This window comes from Siniperca chuatsi, linkage group LG1 (genome assembly GCF_020085105.1).
Source record: "Siniperca chuatsi isolate FFG_IHB_CAS linkage group LG1, ASM2008510v1, whole genome shotgun sequence".
In the NCBI taxonomy this organism is placed as follows: Eukaryota; Metazoa; Chordata; class Actinopteri; order Centrarchiformes; family Sinipercidae; genus Siniperca; species Siniperca chuatsi.
Window position 1 is genome coordinate 4,774,843 of NC_058042.1, and position 19,366 is coordinate 4,794,208.

At 39.9% G+C, this 19,366-nt stretch overlaps 1 protein-coding gene across 11 annotated transcripts in view; it reads left to right on the forward strand.

Annotated features, from left to right (window-relative positions):
• LOC122886523 (C-myc promoter-binding protein-like) overlaps positions 1–19,366 on the forward strand; it is an 87,445-nt gene that overhangs the window by 18,769 nt on the left and 49,310 nt on the right. For 10 of the 11 annotated variants that reach the window (XR_006380410.1, XR_006380411.1, XR_006380407.1 and 7 more), the window contains exons 3-13: positions 1,408–1,654; positions 4,429–4,498; positions 7,006–7,175; positions 11,375–11,667; positions 12,333–12,399; positions 12,618–12,676; positions 13,035–13,179; positions 13,622–13,797; positions 14,317–14,417; positions 15,315–15,530; positions 18,974–19,119. Coding sequence is in view for 8 of the 11 variants with exons in the window: in XM_044218876.1 (XP_044074811.1) it covers positions 1,408–1,654; positions 4,429–4,498; positions 7,006–7,175; positions 11,375–11,667; positions 12,333–12,399; positions 12,618–12,676; positions 13,035–13,179; positions 13,622–13,797; positions 14,317–14,417; positions 15,315–15,530; positions 18,974–19,119 (1,690 nt within the window). In the remaining 3 variants the exon portion in view is untranslated. Of the gene's footprint in view, positions 1–1,407; positions 1,655–4,428; positions 4,499–7,005; positions 7,176–11,374; positions 11,668–12,332; positions 12,400–12,617; positions 12,677–13,034; positions 13,180–13,621; positions 13,798–14,316; positions 14,418–15,314; positions 15,531–18,973; positions 19,120–19,366 lie in introns of those variants that run through there. The other variant, XM_044219394.1, reaches the window with a different exon arrangement.

Below are 19,366 nucleotides of genomic sequence, written 5' to 3' on the forward strand. Positions count from 1 at the left end.
CTGTTCGGTTTTCAACTTTCAGATAGTGCCATAAAATGCCCGTTGAGTTCCACTTGAAACGGTAATGGAGGATAAGTGCATAATGGAAACACAAAGAGGGATGTTTAAAATTACTGCTACAGGTTGTGTACCTCTGAGTACTTGTCCTCTAAGTGGTTTGTGTGAGTGTCCTCTTGTGCCTTATTGTAATGTTGTACTGGGTTAATATGTTTTGACTGTACCTACGGCACATGCATATACTGTATCAGGACTGTCAGATCCAACAATTAAATTAAATTCAGTTGTCATTAAAAAAAAATCTTAATAGATGATAAAACTTGCTATTTTGGGCTAGGAGACCATCATGGATAAATAAAGGCAATAAAAAAAAATCTGTATATAAAAACAACTCTGCAACAAAACAATCTCCATTATAATTTTGAAAAGAATTGTACTATAAAATATATTTGCACAACAATTCCAAATATACATTTAGGTCAAAGCATGCTCCAGTTTAAAGCATGGTCTGTAGATAAGAAGGGAACAGTAAGTAATGAGTGGATAGGCATAAACATATTACATTTGTGCTGCAAATACAGCATCATACAGTATGCACCCACCCAACTTCACGAAAGCCCACATACAAAAGAAAAAGAAGGTGTAATCTTTTACTCAGTGATTACTTTACCACAAGCTCTCAGTTTGGGTTTGAATGCAGCTGGGGCTCTTCACTTAGCCGCATTCGTTTCCTTGTGATGTCTGTTTACGTGAGCTGCCGTGTTTCTGTTACCTGACATGGAATATGGCATTTTGCATGCAACATAGCTGCCAAACTGTCATTCTTTTACCAGCAGGTATCATAATCATGAGTTACAAAGAAACTAAAATGCTTCCATACTCATGACTTACTGTAAGTGAAATAGGAGAATCTGCAGTTTCAGATTACTTGTAGGTTTACCTTCAGTCTTCACTCGTGTGTCAAAAACTTTTGCTAACAACTCAACACAACTTGATGGCGCTCAGCTTTTATCTCATATGTTGTTGTTACTATAAGTGTAGACTCCCGTGAGTGTGGCCAAAGGTATTGAGTTTAAAGGTTGTCCTGAGCTTGAAGGTAAGGAGACATCTGTACACCCTGGCTGCCATTTTATAAGATCATAGATCTTAATGGTTTTTCATGAATGCATCAATTCTGCTTTGGTGGTTATGAGGTGCAAAGCAGACATTAAGCGTAATCAACTCCATTGTCAACCACTGAAAACTGGGATAAATGCCCAATGTTACGCTTAAACAGGGAGCTCCACCTAATTGGCTCAATGAGATCATGACTGCATGCTGTGTTGATTAATTCTACACGGTAATCACACTAATAACTACACGATGTGGAGTTTTGTCTGGCTGACTGCCATGTTCTGCCTCCCCTCACAGCGTGCTGTATGAGATGAAGGAGCGACTGAAGCAGGGCTGCCACCTCATCCAGACCACACCCTCCGGTCGTCCAGCCAACATCAGCGGCAATTCCTCCCAGCGGATCTACGTAACCTACCGCCGGGCGCCTGAGAGCCAGCCGCACACCGCCCTGGCCGTCACCGACATCTGCATCATCATCCCGAGCAAGGGAGAGACGCCCCCACACACCTTCTGCAAAGTGGAGAAGAATCTCAACAGCAGCATGGTGAGAGAGACACTGGTGTGCAGAAAACGTCTTATAGATAAATTCTCCCCTACAACGCTGGTGAGGTGTTTCTTGGTCAAGCCCAGGTATTTCTAGCGTCTGCAGTGGAGTTTTGATATATCACCAATAAACATGAAATTTTGGTGTCAGTCCCTCAGAGTCAAAAAGCAAGGGCTTCTTTCCAGAGCCGCCATTTTGCAAAAACATTCAACAATCATACGGGGGGAACTCTGTAGCAGAAGAGGAGAAGAGACCAGTTTCTACAGCCAGAGCAACAGGATAGATTTATTAAAGTTAACCTTATTCATTAACAAGCTATATTTGTGTCTGCATACACCAAACTTTAATTGCTCATGCTCCTTCTGATGTAGTTGTTAAAGGGACTTCTTGAATATGAAGGAAATAGGTAACTGAGGTAGAGGGTGCAGGTTGAGGGTAAGTGAACACCCCAAAAATGTCATTCTTCATTACAGAATAACTGTTGATCAAAGATTTCAGCAGAATTTATTGCTCCTCAGAGCCTTGTCTGAAATTCAAAATGTCAAGATATTTTTTTTAGTCAGACGTTTTGAATCCTCAACTCCACTCTGATGCCTCTTTCCTCAAATCCTTCTCCACACGTTTTAAAGGAGACTTAAATTGGTGATATGAGCTTCAGAAATACAGTCAGCACTACAAGATGACATTAAGCCTTATTGCAATCACTATGAGTAAGCCTGACAAACACTGACAGATTTAGCTGCCATACTTTCTTCAGTTGAAATGATGGAGTTGTGTTGGCAGAGAAATGAGAAATAGACTGCATCTCACCTGTTTAATCTTTTTTTCAAGTTAATTGTGGTTTGATAAGTAGTTAAAAGAGATTTCAGCCCCTAGGTGAGTCTCTCGAACTGGCTAGTGCATCCAATTATGGAAAATTGTGTAAAACCCTGTCTCAGGAAGTTTTTTTTTAATGCCGTGTGTGTTTATACTGTCCCAGTCTTCAGTTTCTTTTCAAAGAGGGAAGCATAGTCCCTCGAGCTTTATGCCCTCGACTCCTGTGTTTGGTTTCCTCCTCACATAGTATTTGTGCTGTAGGAAAATATCTCTTTCTATCCATTGCCCTGTCATATTCTCTTTATGTCTCGCTGCTTGTCTCTCTCTCTCTCTCCCACCAGTCCACCCCACCACACACACACACACACACACACACACGCACGCACACATTATGATACTGTAAAAGTCCTTGCTGTGTCGGCTTGGTCTAAATTTGGCATTTCATAGAACAGGCTACAGGCTACCCCCGTTGAGAAACTGTGTGTGTGTCTTGGTGTGTGTGGCTTCACATGTGTCTTAAAATCACTGCAAGCTGAGAGTAAGTGTGCCAGGAAGTGTTTAGAGTTAGTATATAAATCTACAGAGACTTGTGTTGCATGAAGTCCTACAATAAAATTGGGATTTAGCTACACTCATTTTTCAATCTGACTAAGGAGCTGTGAAGATAATTTTTTAATATTTCAGCACAGCTCTGGGTGCATACTTCATGTCCAGCTCCTGGATTTAAAGATTTATTGCAAATTTTAGTTTCCATCAAATTTCATCTTCCCCTCACAGTGACTAATAGTCACAAACAAGATGTGTTTATCAGATATATCATCGCTTCTCTGTACATGCTAACAGTTTAGTTACTAGATGCACAGGCCTGACACCGACTGGCTTGATGGGGGCATTTTAATTGAGATCAAATCATGAATAATAATAACAGACTGTACTGTGTTTTTCTGCCTTAGCGGACAAAGGGCTTTGCAATTTACCTCTCATTCACCCATGAAAGGCACTGGCCTGGAAATCAGGAGCAATTTGGGGGTTTAGAGTTTACAGTTTTTTGTCATTAAAATGTTAGTTTGAGACACTGGCCTTGTAGTCGTAACCTTTGTTGCATGTCATCCTCCGTCTCTCTCTCTCTCTCTCTCCTCATTTCCTGCCAGCTTGCTACTGTCTCTGTTTAATAAAAGCACCCCCCAAAATATTTAGAAATATGTCATTTTTGACACATAGTAATGCAATAGCAAGCAGAGGCCATTTTGAAGATTTCAGACTCTGCTGCTAAAGCATTGCATTCAACCATATGCAATTATAGATCAAAGCCCAGGTCAAACAATAAGCACACATGCACTTTGTGAAATGAATTTGGCTGTTTGCATTTAGAAGGTTTTTATCAAGTGTTGGTACATCCTTGAATGCAACAAAAAGAAGGGTTTTTAAAACAGGCCCTACTTGTGACTGCATGACATACTAATAACGTTACTGTGACAAAAATAAAATGTTAACTGTGATGAACTACATACTGTATCTGCAGCAGGTTTCAAGCCTCTAATGGTTTTCTGGAAGGGGGGAAATCGGCAGTAATGTAAAGTATTATAATTTGTAACTTAACACCGAGCTGAAACTCTCTGTTTCACTGACTTCTTCTTGTTAAAAATTCTGTTGCTCCTCTGACCACACCCAGCATTACAGAACTAATCATTGGATTAATGGGTTAAATCATGCAAAACCACTTGGATGTTCCTTTAAAAACGTTGCGCTGACTTGTTTATAATTTCATAATTGCTGTGTTGTGTATAGATTCAACACATTGGGTTATAATTTCAATTTTGAAAAGGAGTAACTAGACTACAGCTCCAAATTTGATGGAATTTGGGATTATGCATTTGGTTCCTGTTTGGCCCATAGGTGGCCTGTGTCATTCATGAGGGACAACATGCTAACTTTTCCCATTTTGATCTTGTTTTCAGTGGGGCTCCTCTGTCTACCTGTGTTATAAGAAGTCTGTGGCCAAAACCAACACAATAGCCTACAAAGCAGGTAAACCCTCCCTAATCCCATAACTACAGTGCACACAGATCCAAATGTCCAGATATAAGATATCAAATAGTCATGTTGTGTGTAAATGCTTTCGCTTCTTCCTCACTTCTTCCCCTAATCACTGGCTTCTTGTGTGAGAAAACCAAAATTGTCAGAGAATGAGGATAGTTTTATTGCTTGTTGTTGTATGAATAAGAAATTGGACACATTGTACTAAAAATTAAGTTCAATTTGAAGTGATAACAGCTTTGTGTTGTTGTAGAAATGCCTCTAGAGAGGAGGGTCTCCTGCAGAGTAAACTGGCTGCATGAGGACATTCTGCTACAGCTGTGCTTGCAAGTTCAGGCTTGTTGAAGCACGTTGATGCCTCAGAATGGGAGAGATGAGATAAGCCTGCGCACGGCAATATTCTTCTCCTTTAAAGGGTTTAAATGGTTGCCATATATTTAATGGTAATATGAGTATAAGAAATGATATGCTTATTTCACATTAAATCCATCTGACTTTTCAGTGCCAAAAACACTGACAGAAGATTGTCATTTTCTGATAACACTGTTGGCTCAGTGCTGCTGTGTTTGGCTCAGCCTCAGATTGGCTGGCTGATGTTTTGTTATACATGTCTTGAATATACAGCAGAATGCGAATGGAGCGATCCTATCTGTTTCTCACTAATGCTTTGGATGAGTCAGCTCACAGAAATTAAGTTTATTTTCAACATTTCAGGCCAGGAAAAATCCAGCACGCATCAAGCTTTGAGTTTTGGTAACAGACGTGTTTTGCAACATCTGACTTTATTTATAGTCTAATGCGACAGTTTGAGCCAGAACTGAACACACTAAGTTCGTTTCCTTGGTGGATACACAGTTTTCATTGTGTAATGAAATATTGTAAATGTGCACATTTAGCTGTAGAGCAGTGCATATACAAGACATTCCCCAGTGGGTACAATATAGTGGGCGAATTTTAAGATAAGACACTAATAAGAACTGGGGAAACCTCCTGAAATGATACTATATTAATTCTCAAAGTTGCATTAATCAATATATTTTTATATTATCATTGAAAAATCAAATGTCTTCAGTACATGTAATGTGAAAGGAGTCACTTGCACATTATATTCCACGAGAATTATAGCCAACTCTTATCACCATGGAGCTTATTAACCTTTTACAGCACATTTAGACTGGTTCAGTCGCAGTGCTCTTATTTGCTCCATTTCCAGCAGCACCAGGCAGCTGATTTCAGCTGATAAATTGTATGCTACCTGCCAAACACTAAATGGCAGACAGGTAGCAAATAGCTGGTGAAGAAAGTGGAACATCTAGCAGCTAAAGAACCAGATATTTTTTGCATCAGGATGACACAAACACCTACTTGACAAAATAATAAGTGTGTTTTGGGCTTTATAATTCTAAATAGTCAGAGCAAAGCTTTAAAAACATGTTTCCAGAGTCTGTTGGCCAAGTAAAGCAGCAAGTTGCACCCTTTTCTAAGAGAGCTATTTTCAACACTATGTTTGCATTTCGTGAGTATACTGCATTCCGAAATAAATGAAAAAACAATCAAACATGTAAAAACAACAAATTGGTTTTACAGGGGTTTATATGCCAGAATACTTCTTGGCAAGATATAACGTGTTCATTTGTGAGCTTTAGAGGTGCTTGTAGGTTGATTTTGTTACCTTTGAACAGAGCCAGGCTAGTTGTTTCCAGTCTTTGTGCTAAGTTAAGCCAGCTGCGGTCTGTAGCTTCATATTTATCGTACAAACTTGAGAGTGGTATCAATATGAATGTCTACAGGCCTGGTCATACCACAATTTAAAATGGTACAAACTATCATAGTTTGAGTTGCTGACCAAGCCTTCATTAGACAGCATGTTCATTTATTCCCTCAGGGGGCTATAATGTAGCTGTGCACTTGCAGGTGTTTTAATGATGAATAATTGTATCAGATCATTTTAGTGAAGTGTTTAATGATACAGCATCGAAAGAAAAGTATGTCCCCAAGAATGTAAATGTGCATTTACAACTGTCCAACCTTTTAAGGAATGAACCTTTTGATGAGACTGTTTTGAAGATTTGTCACTTGGTAGGCATTGAGTTTTTAACAACAGAAACTGTTTTCGTCCACTGTTTGTGTCTGTTAGTAATGCTTGTAGAATACAGTCCTTGAGCCAAAGTTAGATGTAGCACAGAATTAAGTAAGTGCGCTAATACTACTTCATTGTTTCTTGTTTGTGCCCACTAACAGTGACTAATGAGTGACCCAAAGCCCTGATTACCAAGCACTTATTGCTTATTACAAAGCCAGGAGTTTGTAGTGAAACACTGGCCCAATAAAGTCGTATATTATCGTTGAGATTATAATGAATTGAACTTTTAAGCTTAGTGGAAAGGCGGTTTTGCATCTACATTAGCTATTAATTGGTAATCACAGGGGGAGGTTGCACCTAGCAGTTCACTAAATTGAGTTCTCAGTTTTTTTGTTTTGTTTTTTCCCCCTGTTAGGTTTATTCAGCAGATATCCAGAGGAGGACTATGAGTCATTCCCTCTGCCAGAGTCTGTCCCTCTCTTCTGCCTTCCTATGGGGGCCACAATCGAATGCTGGCCAGCTAACACCAAATACTCCCTCCCTGTTTTTTCCACCTTTGTCCTCACCGGAGCCTCTGGAGAGAAGGTAAAATTGATGAATGGATAGATTCACACTTCTATTCTACTTTTTCTTTCTTTCTCTCTCATCCAGACAGCTAACAAACATCTCAGTAGCAGCATCGGATATGAGAGGATGCCATTGACTGTTAGACCTCATCAACAGACTGTAACTTCCATCTGTACAACTGACATGACCACAGACTAATGCACTGTAGTAGGGCATGAGAAAACCACAATGCTCTGCATGCCAGAAGGGAAAGTGGGTCAGACATGCATGTTGCCTTTGTCAGGTGAAAACCTTGTAAACTAGTGTTTCTTTTTTGAGGATGGGCCCGTTGGCTTAAAAAAATTAGATCAAATGCAAAGATCCAACTGAATAATGTAGTACATGTATTAACACATGTATTTATTGACATCAATGACAAGGCTATTTCTTTTGTGGTCTTGAAAAGTTGACATTGATCTGTAAGGTTTTTACCAGACAACAATGCATACTCTTCCACCCACCCACCCACTCACCCACTCACTCACTCACTCACTCACTCACTCACTCACTCACTCACTCACTCACTCACTCACTCACTCACTCACTCACTCACTCACTCACATTTAGTCACGTATAAACAAACATCAAAGAGTTGACATGCACACTAGTGTCAAAATGTGATATAAAGGATGTAATGATCATCTACATGATCAAACAAAAGTTAAAAATACTTCTGTACCGTCTGAAAACACTTAAAGACTTAAAATCCTGAATACATTGGTTTAGGCAAAAAGACTATTTTGTCACAAAGTCAGTTGTAACAGACTAGACCAATTAACAGGATCACACACTTACCTACATAACAGATATTATTCTGCAGATAATTTTGGAGTCCTGACATCACATGTCACGAACATTACATCCTCTGACAATCTGCCCTTGACACTCAATCCAGTGTGAATCAGCATGCATGAAGCAACTTGCAGAAACTCCAGGACCCATCAAATGTCCAGTCATAACCCATTATCCACCATGTTTGATTGATTGATGCGGCTCAGATCAGTCCGGGACTTGATCCCTTTGTTTAGGCTGTACAGCCTGTAAAACTGAAGTTATGCTTCTGCGGAGATACAGGTAAATGTCTTCGAACATACACAGAGAAGGGTGTCAGAAGTTTTCTCTACTTTTCCCTTCAGAGTTTTTGCGTACATTATTTTTGTATTCTCATTGTTTAATATTGGCACTATTGTTTTTTTGGGCGTACATTTCAGCATAGTACTGCCACAACTGATGTTGTAGCATAGCATAGGAAACAAAATACCTTCTCAAGGAACTTAATATTGTTACCCATCTTGTCATTGTCCCCCATTTAAGTTTATAAACCAAATTTTTGTTGTTTGTTTCACAGATGTATTGGTTTGTTTACACTGTTACAGGACTGAAATTTATTTCTGTTTCCTGATTTCTTCTACGTTTTCTTCACATTGTGGTTTGCTAAACGTGACAGTGCTTCCTAGTGGACTTGTACATTTTACCCCCAATTAGTACAACTGTAAAAGAAACACGCACGCGACTGTGTCCGAACGACACCCGTCCGAACGACACCCGCTTACGTGCAGCCTGGAGAAGCATAATTCCAGCTTAAGACACCACATACACACACAAACACACACACACACACACAAACATTCTTGGTTTCCAGATCTAAATACAAGTCCCTTCCCGCTGTGCTGGTCTGTGGGTTTGGAAAGTGGTCCAGTTGGGTTGAGGCTCATGTTATATTAGTGAATTATGTGGTGGAACACAATCGTGATTGAAAACTAATAACATCCAAAGCCCACTGATGTTTAGATAGCAGCAGCTCTGCTGAACAACGGCAGTTAGGGGTCAGCAGCAATTGCTGGTGCCAAACCCTCCGCAGTCTGCTGCTGCTGAGTCAAGTTTGTGTGTGTACAGGTGTGTGTGTTTGCATGTGAGTTTGGAAGGCCTGCTGTAGCACATGCAGGGGAATATTGGCTGAGGACAGTGTGTATGCTGACTTTTGTTTTACTGTCCAAGGTCAGAGGGAGACTCAGCAGGACTCCAGTCTGCAGGCTCCATGTTTAACTGAGGAGTCGCCTGTTGACCCATGTGTACGCACACACACAACACTGTGTTTCTATACAGAATGGCCTATGTCAATGTTACATTATTATATATATATATATATATATATATATATTATTGGATTATTATTATATTATTACTGATGCATTCACATGTAAGCATAATTTTACTGTTGCAGATTAGGTCAAGCAAATTTGAACTACTTTATATAGTGATCGATAGTATAATGTATAACATTGCATCCTATTTTAGAAACTGATGTTTTGTTCGAAAAATCTTAATATGTAAAGTAAGTAGTAACTATAGATGTCAAGTACTATATTTTCCTCTGAAATGTAGTTGAGTAGCAAAAAAAAGTAGCAGAAAATTGAAATACTAAAGTAAGGTACAAGTACCTCAAAATTGTACTTGAGTATATGTACTTCTCACTTTTTACCACGGCCTAAACTAAACTCTTATTCAGGGCTCATCTTTACTCAAACATGAACTCTTGCCACACACCCTAATCCTAAACTATCCCAATCCTAAATTCGAAACATAATGCTAAACTAAAGAAGTTAGAAGTTTGTTTTATTTCATTTCATATTATACTTTTGTTTCTGCATGTTGGACTGAATTTGTGTCTTTCCTTTTGTTTTTCTTTGGGAATATTTGTACGTGTTATGTGCAGGTTGTTTGAACAGAATAAACCCAAACCAAACCAAACCAACCCAGAATGAGTCCCTTGAATAAGTGGGGACTGGTTAAATGTCTTTACCTTCAAAGAATGTTTTGTTTGTATTACACACATGCCTTTTTAAATAACCAGGTCCGATTGTCATTCATATATTCATCGAAATACAATGCTGTTCAACAAATAAGGCTCGTTTCAACAACATACACACACAGGCACACATGCGTCCTCACCTCAGTCATCAGCAAACAAAGACTTGGGCCACCTCAGTCCCTTTCGGGGGACCCACACAGGTGGCCCAGCAGGCCAGCAGATAAGCCAGTTAGCTTTGATCTATGCGTGAATTGGGAAAGTCTCATATTTCCAGGAAGCAGAGGGGATTTATTTGGCCTAATGCTGACGCTGGCTCCACTAACCGCTGTTTGTTTGGGCACTGTTGGCAGTCATGGTATTGATGTTCAATAAAGGTTAAACAGCGGTGCTCTATACTTACTTTATTTCTATGCTTATTGATGTGTTCATTTATTTAAGAGTGCAGGGATGATTCAGAGAGCGGCATAGAGGTTTGTAAACTGTCTGCTCCTTGTCATTATTAACTGGCCAGTTCATCTGTTGGACTTTTTCTTCTGGAAATTATTGTTAAACAATGACATGAGGTTTAAATTATATTACCTCTGTCTTTATGAGAACCAATATGAGTTTTGACCCTGAGAGTGGGGACATTTTTGGAAAGTGAGGATATTTTGGATTGTCCTCACTTCTTCACAGGGCTGTCTGAGGGAAGTAAAAAATCAATACGGAAACTAACGGGCAACAAATGTAAGGACTTTAAAACAGGTGTAATGTGTTCTCTCCTTCTGGTCTTGGTCTGTACTCGGGCCGCAGAGTTCTGAATCAACTGTAGCTGATAAGGTTTTTTTTGGTAGACTAGATAGGAGAGCATTACAGTAGTCAGGCCTGCTCGATAAAAAAGCGTGCATCAGTTTCTCTGTGTCACAATTCTTTGTCATATACTGCATCATTATTGAATATCTTTGGGTTTTGGACTTCTGGTCAGATAAAAAAAACAATTTGAAGACGTCTGCGTTCGTAGCAACCCCAAGGCTAATGAGCACAGATATGTAATAGATGTATTGAGAGGTGCCTTCACGGAGAGTTTAAGTGCGGTGAACTCTGACCTGCGCATTTCTACAGCAGGCGAACAGAAATGCTTTGCCACTTTAACCTTTGAAAGAAAATCCAGTATTGAGAAGTGTCTAACTGTGGCAGTGTCACATCATAAATGTATAACTCTTTAAGGATGAGCTACAGCGTGGCTTCAGACTGTTTTTTAGAAAGTACTAGCTTGTGCAGTTTCTGTATGTACATACTGCACTGATGTCTCAGTAACACTGTGTTGCGATAGACATGATACATCTGCAGATGGTGAGCTGTGTATCCAACCTGTCCCCTGTTTCAGGTGTACGGTGCTGCCATTCAGTTCTATGAGACCTACCCGCAAGAGTGTCTGACTGATCAGCAGCGCTCCCAGCTGGGTCTCCTGAGCCCAGATCCACACAAACCCTCCTCCTCCAACACTACGGTGACAGCCACCAACAGCACCACTAACAGCACCACCACCCCACGCTCAGTCTACACCAACAAGTGTATCTGTCTGCTTTCCCACTGGCCCTTCTTTGACGCTTTTCGCAAGTTTCTCACATTCCTCTATCGCTACTCCATCTCCGGTCCTCATGCCCTGCCCATCGAGAAGTGAGTTCTCTTTTTTTTATTTCTTAATTTCACCACTTTATGCTCTGTTAAGTTCACATACGCGCTCCGAACGAGATTAAAATCACTGTCGAGTGCAGGTTATGTTTAAATCACCCCTCCTCCCCTAGAGAAATAAATCCAGTCTGAATGGGGCTAAAGAAAGATGTAGTAGTTTTTCGTTGACAAACGTGCAACATTCTTGTACAGGAATTTACTGTATGGTGTCAACCTTACTAAATCAAAGGAGATATTATCAATACAGTATGTGATGTGCAGTGCATCTGAGGGACTGACAGCAAAGCCTGATGTTTAATGTTGATGTTATAGCTGAAAAATGTATCATCCTTACACCAGAAACATCTTGGTGCTTGCAAATTTGGGCTGTTATCCACCAAAAAAGAACAATACACCAAATAACAAAATAGCTCCCGAAATGCAAAATAAATCACCAATACTGTTCTCTCTAACAGGGTTAAGTTGTTTTAGGTTGGATATTTACTTGACATAACCCTGGCCAGGTCATAAGTAACAGAAGATTCATGCTTTTCATGTTTTACTGCTGCTCATAACTCTCACCCGTCTTGAGAGGGTTGCACTGACGGATTATTCGGCGTCCAACTGCTGTTATTTTTGGCCTCACATCCCCTAATTCTTCTTCTTCCCAGGCACATCTCTCATTTCATGCACAAAGTTCCCTTCCCTTCCTCTCAGAGGCCTCGCATCCTGGTGCAGGTAAGTTTAGGTCGCAAGAGTAAAACATTCTCTGTGATGTTTGCTGCATATGGTGCATTTTAGAAAAGGGTCATTTTCATTTTGCAGAAAATATTGTTGTTTTCTGAAGGTGTCTGCAGTAGTTTAGGTCTTCCATTATGGATGAATATTTAAATGATTCAGTGCAGGCGTTTTTTTTTGCTTGGTTGGTTTTATCTCACTTTCCAGCTTTTCTACAGCTTTCCCCTCATGACAGCTTGATGTTGAGCCAGCCAGTGTCTTCTCCTTTACCACTCAGGTAAGAACAGCTGGACGCAAGTCTTTCTTGTGATATCTGTCCCCACTAATTTTGTGCTCAAATGTAAAGGAATTATGCATTTTGTTACTGATTGGCCCAAGGATGCAGTGCATGTATGTGCAGAACAACATGTTTGACAACATTTGAGCTCCCTTCTATCACTTGAAAATAGAATACAGAGAATGCCAATATCAGATTCACATGACAACACTATTATTGGTTTGAAGAGTATTTTGGAACCCAAAATGTGTTCACGGACCAGAAAAGGTAGAAAGACCCTGTTGTAGTTTTTTTCTAGAAGTAGCAATAGTGTACATTTTTATTGAACTTGAATTTTGCACATTTGTGTTTTTCGTAGTGGTGGTCGATTTTCCATGCTGCTCCAGAACCTCGGACCAGAAAACGCCGTCACCTTGCTGGTGTTTGCTGTCACTGAACATAAGATCCTGGTCCACTCGTTACGACCCGCCGTACTGACCAGCGTCACTGAAGCTCTGGTGTCTGTAAGTTTGCCGTTAGCCTTTAGCTGAGTGGTTACCTATCTCTCCCCTCACCATGTTGACTTTGCACTCTTCTTGCTGTCGTCCTCTTCTTTACTTTTGTTAATGTATTTTTCTTTCTGTTTCCATTTCATTTTAAGTAAACTGCTGCACTAATAGTTATTAATGTCTAATATGGTTGTGATAGTTACTGTGTTGGTCACCGTCAGTTGTGGAAACAGAGAGTGGAAGTCAGTGAAATGTATAAATTGTGAGGGAATACAGGTTGTTAGCAGAATGTCTTTCATTTAGGTCATTAGGAGGTGTTTTTTCTTTTTCATAGTAAACTCTACTGTGTGAGTGTTTACCCCTTTGAAATAATTCTAATGAACCCGTAACATTTAACAAGAGAGCCCTATCTTACTTTTCATCTCACTTTACTTCTCATCTTCATCCTCCTCCTCAGATGATTTTCCCGTTCCACTGGCCGTGCCCGTATATTCCTCTGTGCCCCCTGGCGTTGGCTGACGTGTTGAGCGCCCCCTGTCCATTCATTGTAGGAGTGGACTCCCGCTACTTTGATCTTTATGACCCCCCACCAGACGTGAGCTGCGTGGACCTGGACACAAACACCATCTTCCAGTGAGCACAATATCCCAAAACCTTCCCATTGCTGTTGAGTTATTTAGGCAAACTATTGATGTGATAAAATCTTTAAAATGTGCAGACTTCACATGTTGCCTTCTCGTGATATCGGAAATAGCGTATGGCATCATTGTATGTAGGATGAACTACAGGGCCGTGAGCCACACATGTACTGTACAGCACTTCCAGCTAAGAGCTCAACATTGTTTCATTTGCTGCATCTTTTTTCCCTACCACGTAACTGCCAGGTCATGAGTTCTAAGTTTAGAGACCAGGCCATTTTCCTGGAGCCTGGGTGGAATTGGTTATATTTGTAGTGTCAGATTCGTTTTAATGTGAAGAGAATGCATTTTTCTGGTGCGTCAGGTAAGGTCAGTAACGGTTCACATCATTTTTGGCCTCATTACCAGCCAGACAGCGTTAGGGTGGTCTGAACTCCCCTGGTCCGACCGCTGTCCATGTTGGTTTTGGCCTCTGAGCCTCTCCAGAGCTCAGTGTATGCTTCTGCCTTTCCAGCAATGAAGATAAGCGAGCCCTCACATGGAAGATCCTGCCAAAGAAAGCCTGTAAAAACCTAATGAATGTGCTGAGCAATCTCTACCAGCAGCTGGTTGACGGTGAGTACTGAGCTGATGAATGAACTGGTAGAACAAATGACTGTAAAAATGTGTCAGTTGTTTGATTTTGTTGTATTAATTTCGTGATCAGTCCTGCATGTGTGGCAAAGCACACTTTCAGCACACTTTTCCATTCAGTGGTTCTTTTTATTCTGTGTTCGGTTGAATAGAAGGTGTTAGGGCTGTCTGAACAAGAAGGGTATTGCATCTTCTTAGACTATATTACTACCTTTTCTGACCTTTAGTGTAATCAAAATAAAATAAAATCTCCTCACAGACATCTCTAGTTTTGGATTCGATTGTCGTTACAATTTGTTCTCCATTCAATCTGTACTGTTCTGCTTTCCATTCAACTAATTGAAAGCCAGCAATAATTCCATCATAGCATAATTTCCTAATTACCCGTTTGGTCTGCCGTGGTGCTCATTGTATTATTGTGAACTTTCTCTGCTGTTCATAGAGCACAATCACTTAGAGACCATGAAACCTGCTGCTTATTGAGCTGTAGAAATTGAGTAAATTAATTTTCTTATTCAGTGAAGTTGAAAATCTACCCAGTTTCTGCCAGAAGTGCTGAATATTGATATGTCTGCCAGAGGTTTTAGTTGAGACATTTAAGCCTCATGGGCCATCAGAAACTCGGATATCAACTTTCCTAATTATGTAAGCTAATCCTCATTTGCAAAACGAATACTTACTTAAATACTTACAGCAGTGCACTGGCGTAAGACCTTTCAATGCATATCCTTTGATCATAACAACTTCATCAAAATGCAAATGATGCAACATTTTCAGCAGCAGCCTCAGTTTAAAGTGATCATTCAACGTTTATGTTGACATGAGACATGTAGAGGTTCTAATACAGTATGTAATGACAGCTTTTTTCTCTGTCCTCAGGTCAGTACCGTCCTGATGGGCTGCTGGAGCTGAGCATGAGTGATTCGTCAGAGCTGAGCTGCGGGAAGAGCCTCCACATGCTGGAGCTGGAGATCCAGGAAGCCTTCCTGCGCTTCATGGCAGCCATTTTGAAAGGCTACCGTTCATTCTTACGACCTATCACCCAGGCACCTTCTGAGAAAGCCACAGACGCTAGCTCGCTTTTTGACTTGCAAGGTATCTGGAATAATGTCACCCTGAACACTTGTAGCCAAAACACTGAAACAGTTTATCCATGTGCAGTGTGTTAGAGCCTGATAGCCAGGTCAGAGTCACAGAGGAAACAGGGTGAATGGATGAACCCAGCTGTCCTTTTTCCCAGCAGCATCCTCAAACTCCTCACACGAACCAAAACAAGTCCACTGTTGACTATAGTGGCATGAGCCAATTTTTTCTCTCTGAAAGAAATTTATCTGGATGGTAATTCCCACGAAAATGTGTTTACTGATCGCAGATGGTTTGAGCTTTGCTGTCTTAATACCAGCAATCTGAAAGAAAGGTTCTGTCATGCACAAGACCGGCTAGTTCACCACTAATTCTAAGAAAGATGGAGCTGATTGAGCGCTTGGTAGAATTATTGGTTCACTGTGCTTTCTATTGAATAATCACAAGAAAGCACATAATTACTGCAGTTTTTAGAGGGCGGGCAGGTCACCCACCATGATTTAGAAGCTCATAGAAACTTTTGTTTATAGTCATTTAAACAGAATATAATCAGAAGGAGCTTTGGCATGTTTTGACAGGTGTCCTTTTGATGAACAGATTGTTAAATTAATGAAAAAAGCTAGTAAATGGATCTATTATTTCCAAGGTCAAGAATAAACTTTCATTCTCAAGGATTGTAAAATGTTTAAGCCAAATCATTTCAAACGGAAAGACATTTATTTTGGAAAGAACCTGGTTGCTGATTTTTACGCCTGCGCATATTTTTTAAACTGCCCATTTTTTACTCTGATGGAGCTCTTTTTCTGATTATTAGTGAAATAAAGGGCTCAGTGTATGTCTGTCAGTCAAGTTTAGTGTTATAGCCCAGTACCAAATACAGTACAATTTTTCAAATGGCTCTACAGGCCCAAGACGGCATTAGTTCCCAACACAGCCTGAGCTCTTTGAGAACAATCACTAATGTCATTGCTTCCTGTCTTTTCTACAAACATCTGGAAATCACTTAGGGGCGACATCTCATGAGCAGTCAGTTCCTTAGATTGCATCTCAGTCAAGATCCTTGGGATCAAGAGCCGGGCTGATATTTATTTAAAACATCTAATGAGGGACTGATTTAAATTATGAAGTGGCGAAGGGGAGAAAACCAATAGTAATGAGACTGAGTACTATGTGATTGAGAACACGTTTGACCACCAGGCGGTTTTAAACAGAAGCAGATATTGTCAGATCAGAATGTCTATCATCAAAAAAGGTTACTTTGCTCCACTTCTTTATAAGTATTCAGTCTTCAGCTAAGACTGTGAAGTCAGTTTGAATCAGTTACAGTGCATGATTAGTGTTAATGAGTCTATGAATATATAAACTAATACTGGGTCATCTGTAGCACCTTCCTCTCTACAGCTGGCCAGCCTCAAAAACAGATGGCGTTGTTTAATACATGAGCTTTCGTAAGTGTCCATCCCCACCTCTTGAGTAAATATACACAGACATTTGGGTAGGAAGGCTGGGGTTTGAGAAGATGCTGGGGTTTGAGGTTCAAGGCTGTTTGCAGATTGAAGGTTAGTCAGTTAGCAGCGCAGCTGCTAAATGCTCCAGAGGCTTGAGTGTGGCCTCTGGATCAGAGCCCATGAAAGCTGGTTCACATCACAGCTGAATGAGTTAGGGTGAAATCATGGCTGCTCCGCTGGAGGATAGCTGTAGCCAAGGTCGTGTCCAGTATGAGTTATATGATATAGCAAACACTAATAGATGCAGTACATTACATAATGACTTGAGGAAAGATATTACAGCTTGTGCATCATGTGTATGAACCCCTCAATATTTTTGGACCTAATATCTGTAACAACAAAAATTAACAGAATGTGTTAATGTGCCCATATGGACTATTTTTTTATGTTTCCCTGCTGCTCCCTAAAAATCACAGTTTCCTCTATTATATGATTATAGTGCTTACAGTCCAACATCTGTGACTTTAACAATATTGCATGCATATTGCATCTGTATTTCCTTTTTGTCAGAAAGTCAAACCCTGAAGATGAGATGATAAAGAAACAAATACACCATTACAGAGACTGTTGCTTTACGAACTGTGGAATTAGTAATTGTTTGGGGTTTGTGTGTATTTGTTACTGTTTAAGGTCAAAGCCTAATTCTCTGAAGACCTGTTGTGTTCTATCACCACTTTCTGGGGTTATGAGCTGTTGGGTAAAACAAAGAATTTGGGACCTAAATGAAAATATAAGTATCTTATTATGTCTGTTAAATCTTGTCATTGAACTGTAGATGTTTAAATTTCCACACACACATTGAGCACTTAAAAGTCAAGTTTCAAAGTTCAATCTTGACCTTGGAAAAACCAGATGACAAAACATTTTCACTTCAAGGTCCATTTAGTAGCTGTTCTGCAACCATATCATTCCATGACAGCTGGGCAAACTCCCTCTGGTGATGACCATGTCGTATGATCAAAAGCTACTAGATAGACCTTGAGGTGAGATGGTTTTGTCAACTGGTGATAATGTATTCTTGTTTGTCAGTACTCAGCAGCACTCTATTCTGTTTTTTTTGTTTTTTTGTTTTTTTTTACATCTTTTACCATATTACTCATAAATTATGTCTCAGATCTTGTCAGTTGTTTATACTTGCTTCATTACAGTCAGTGTCACTGATTTTAAAAACAAACAAACATGCATTGTGTCCTTTTGGGTTGATGTTTGGAGGTTTCTGTTATTATTTTTTTTTACATAATGACTTTGTATTTGAAATGCTTTAACCAGAAAATGTAGTAAAAAAAAAAGTACTTGATTAAGTTTTGATTGTGGAATCAGTAACTAATCAATCAACTAATCATTAAATCGCTAGTTAGGACACTAGGAGTGTCCAGAAGCATTTTTAGACTGACTGGAAGGCTGTACTTACTGTAAAAAAGCTGTATAGTGTAGCTACTCAGATCAGTTTTGGTCAGAATCAATTGATGGTGCAGGATTAAAATATTTATCAGCTGTAGGAAGTGTTTGGCTTCCACCTCTGTGTTGTGAGCCAGTGGCCATCCATCCTGCTGTCAGTCTCACAACGGCAGTGGCATATTAGTCAGTTAAGCTGCTTTCAGCATCTATTAAGGAAGCTATTCACCATGTTGTTGTGCATCCCAAATTGGCCATTACACTAATAACAATGTGTTGGCTTGCATTATCCAAACCAAGACAAATGGAAGAGCCTTCTAAGGCAAAATGGATTCCTTAACCACAACATCACACACCTTTTTGGATTAAGTCCGTAAATTGCCCTTGTGAACGCTTACGTCTTTTTGGTAGATGAAATGAATTGAGCTATGTAAACAAACCTGTTGCTGTATCTTAAATTATCTGTGAATCATTCCTCACATTAGTCAAGAAAATAAGACTCAGCAAGGTAAGATTACTATCATTAGTAAAAGCTAACACTTATGTCCTCAGGGTTCTTGAAGAGCCGCGACCGCTCACACCAGAAGTTCTACACGCTGATGACCAAAACCCAGATGTTTATCCGCTTTATTGAGGAATGCTCCTTTGTCAGCGACAAAGACGCCAGTCTGGCCTTCTTCGACGACTGTGTGGACAAAGTAAGTGTGGTATTTAATCATATAAAACATACAGTATGTATGTTTATGTATTCGTTTTGATGCATTTCATAAAACTTCTCCTTTTCCTCTTTGGCCATTTCTGTTAATTACACTCATCTCAGTCTTCCTTCTTTTGGAATGATTGTGTGTCTCGCCAGGCCTCTTTGTGCTCCTCTTCTAACACTATTAGTAGTTTTCAATCAAACCTGCTCTTTTCCTCTTCACATTTCTTGAGTTTTTCTTTCTC